Source organism: Otolemur garnettii, unplaced genomic scaffold (genome assembly GCF_000181295.1).
Source record: "Otolemur garnettii isolate 467f Iridium unplaced genomic scaffold, OtoGar3 scaffold00195, whole genome shotgun sequence".
Classification (NCBI taxonomy): Eukaryota; Metazoa; Chordata; class Mammalia; order Primates; family Galagidae; genus Otolemur; species Otolemur garnettii.
The window spans coordinates 2,409,146-2,412,504 of record NW_003852590.1 but is presented as its reverse complement, the minus strand read 5'-3'; the positions used below and the strand labels follow the sequence as shown (position 1 = coordinate 2,412,504).

Sequence of the window (3,359 nt, the reverse complement as noted above, 5' to 3'; positions counted from 1 at the left end):
TTTATCTTCTTATACACTATCTTTCCAATATATCCATTGCGAAATAAATGTTGTCATTCTTATTCCCACTTGGGTTTGGATACCATTGGACAGTTGTCTACATTTCTGAAAGAATCAAGTAATTTTCATATAATCTATACACAGTTTTTATTCAAAGACAAAACAAGGGGACATATGATATAGTAAGAACCCACTGTAAAATTTATTACTGCCACCTATCAGTTTATAAACTTGTAATGATGACAGGAAATTAAATGAGCTACTAAATGTAAATGCTGTCCCATTTTGTTCTATCCTATTGTGTTTGAAGTATAAAAACAATCTTCAGGTACAGTATATGAAAGCAGGAAGAAAATATGATTTACTCGCAAGAATTTTCTGACTGTAGTTTGTTAAATAGGTGGAATATTACTTAATTCTCAATATAGATCTGAAAATGTTATACAGTAAAACCACTGTAGCTGACCACCCTCCTATATTGACCACTTCCTTAAGTTGACCTAATTTTCATAGATTGGACATGCACCAGATGAACATATTAGTACAAGAGGCTTAGTTCCTTATGTTGACCACCTCTGTATGTTGACGAGTTTGTTATAGTCCTTGAGTGGTCAATTTCAAAAGGGTCTACCGTATACACTTCTCTGACTTTGCTGTTTTTATTTGTATTTATTTCATTTATTGATTTTTCTTTTTTTTGAAACAGACCCTCACTTTCTTACCCCCAGTAGAGTGCTCTGGCATCACAGCTCAGAGCAACCTCAAACTCTTGAGCTTAAGCAATTTTCTTGCCTCAGCTTCTCAAGTAGCTGGGACTACAGGCGCCCGCCACACCACCTGGCTATTTTTTTTAAGAGACAAGTTCTCAGTCTTGTTCAGGCTGCTCTCAAACATGTGAGCTCAAGCCATCCATCTGCCTCTACCTCCCAGAGTGCTGGGATTCCAGGCATGAGCCACCTCACCCAGCCTGTGCCATTTTTAGATAGAACTGGAAGTAGCTGTTCTTTTCTTTCTTTTCTAATCATATTACACTAGATACTTATCTTGTCTCCCCTTATGTGACAAACTAATGACAGTAGTTAGAGGAAACACTATGAAAGTTATTAGATAAACGCCTATCAGGAAACTACTTAGTTAAGATCAAGAATGATATGATCTTTTATTTTTTCCATTTTATCTATATTGGGATATTCTTTTAGTAACCAAAGTGTCTTCTTCATGTTGATATACCCTTGGGTAAAATGAGACATTCTGGACACAGTGATTTATGGTTTTAAAGGTGGTTCAGGCTTGTTAAATTCTCAGATAATAGATGTCTGAATATGTTCGTGGACTTGGCTATACAAAACAGCTGGAATTTTACAATGGTCTTTTCAGGGTACCAGTTAAACTGGTTGTAGACCTGTTCATGTACAGTATGAAAGTGAGAACATTAAAAGGCAACCAAGTCTTTGTTTCTTTCAAAGATAGGAATTGTGCTAATAAACTAAAACTCCATTTTTCAAAGCTTTACAATAGTGGTTCTTAACTTGTGGGTTACCAAGCCCTTTGAAAATAAGATAGATAGATGCTGTGGAAACATAGGCAGAAATGCAAAACTACACCTGAAATTCCAGAGGGCTTATGACCCCTAGTTTAAAAGACTTCCACTTTAAAAGATGCTAAGTGCTAATGCATTCTATTGATTGTATTTAATATAATAGCAGAAATGTTAAATGTGCACCTCCATTAAACAAATTTTTAAATCCCAAATTGAATAAACTAGAAATCAAATTAAAATGTTTCTTTTACTGCTCAAAGTGGTTTTAGGTATGTAAGTTTCTGTGGCCTTTTTTCTACCTTTTAAACTTCTTAAATTCTAAATAATTTTACTTTTGAATGTTTTATGTATTCTTAACTTTTATCTCTACAGATATTTTCTGGCAAGTTTCTATACGAAGTATGATCCAACTCACTTCATCCTAAACACAGTTTCTCTCCTGAGTGTGCTAATTCCCAAAATGCCACAACTACATGGTGTTCGGATCTTTGGAATTAATAAGTATTGAAATGTTTTGAAACTGAACAAAATTTTTTTACAGTTACTGAGTTCCTACAAGGAAGGAGTGGTTAGTAAACTGCACTGTTTCTATGATAATGTGAAATAAGAGGAATTTACATTGGAGGGCCAATTGGGTTCTTCACATGTTGTTTTGAAGTGCAGATTTCTATTAAAAGATGTGCCTCTACTTAATGCATCTGGCATATGTCTGAAGAGAGGCTTTATAAGCAGGCTGGGCAGGCCCAGCTTATAAGCAGTGACAACACAGTAAGGGTGTAGTAGATAAATCCACGGAAATAAGAGATTTGTAAGAAACTGGGACCAGCTTAACGTCAATAAATGGGCATTATGTTAGGAAAAGAAAATTTCCAATCATTCAGTCATAGTCACTTTAAGTAGACTTACATGTAAACCAGAATCATCTCTTTACAAGTTTATTAAAGATTGTTTTTATTACTATACGTATTCCTTTTATTTTATGTAAGAGGATATACCCTCTCATTTTAGGCAAGCCAGTTCCTACTTACGAGTATACTTTTTTGGTTTTGCTGGCTCAGTATTGTGTGTTGATAGATAAGGTCATTTTTATATTTATTACATTACAGAGTTCATGAAGATTTACCTTCATGACTGATTGGTGATAGAAGATAGCCAGGTATCACATGAGTAGCCCCTGAGTCAGTGTTTTAATTTTGGAACAAAGTGGGTTTTACTGCTTTTCCAGACACAAGACTGCTAAACCAATTAAGAATATAATTTATTTCAAGCAGCTGAAATATATGGTAATTTAAAGTGTCTGCTTATTTGGTTGAGGAATTTAATAGGTAAAGTCTGTCTTCTTGAGAAAGGAAATATAAAAATGGACATCTATATAGCCAACTTGTGGTCTGATAGAACTGCTTCTCTAGGCCATAGTACCAAAGTAAGTAAGTTTTTTTTAGCATGTCTGCAGTAAAAAGTAAATTTTCTTTATTCTTAGTCTGCCTGCTCTCAACCCCCATATTTGCCCATTATCATCATTTTCCCTTTAAATCCATGGGTCTTAAGATCATTCAAAATGGTAACTATTTCCAGAGCACCAACCATATGGAATTCTTGTGACTTATGAAAGCTTCCTCTAGTTGGCTTACGTTAATTAAAAGACACAACTACATACTACTTTGAGAAGTAAACATATGAAAAAAACAAAGTTCTGATATGAGATAAAATTTTAAAATTCAGTAACATTTATAAACAAAATTGAGAGAAAACAAGTTACAGACCAACTTAAAAATCAGTTTGTGTCAATAAACTGCCTTTTGGGGGTAATGATCATTGT

General features: G+C 34.2%; 1 protein-coding gene across 2 annotated transcripts in view; it reads left to right on the top strand.

Moving 5' to 3' along the window:
• ORMDL1 (ORMDL sphingolipid biosynthesis regulator 1) overlaps window positions 1-2,502 on the top strand; it is a 13,298-nt gene extending 10,796 nt beyond the window's left edge. For both annotated transcript variants that reach the window (XM_003801037.3, XM_023507631.1), the window contains one exon: window positions 1,913-2,502. In XM_003801037.3, the coding sequence (XP_003801085.1) occupies window positions 1,913-2,048 (136 nt within the window). In that variant the 3' untranslated portion in view covers window positions 2,049-2,502. The remainder of the gene's footprint in view (window positions 1-1,912) is intronic.
• Window positions 2,503-3,359: the final 857 nt, after the last annotated feature.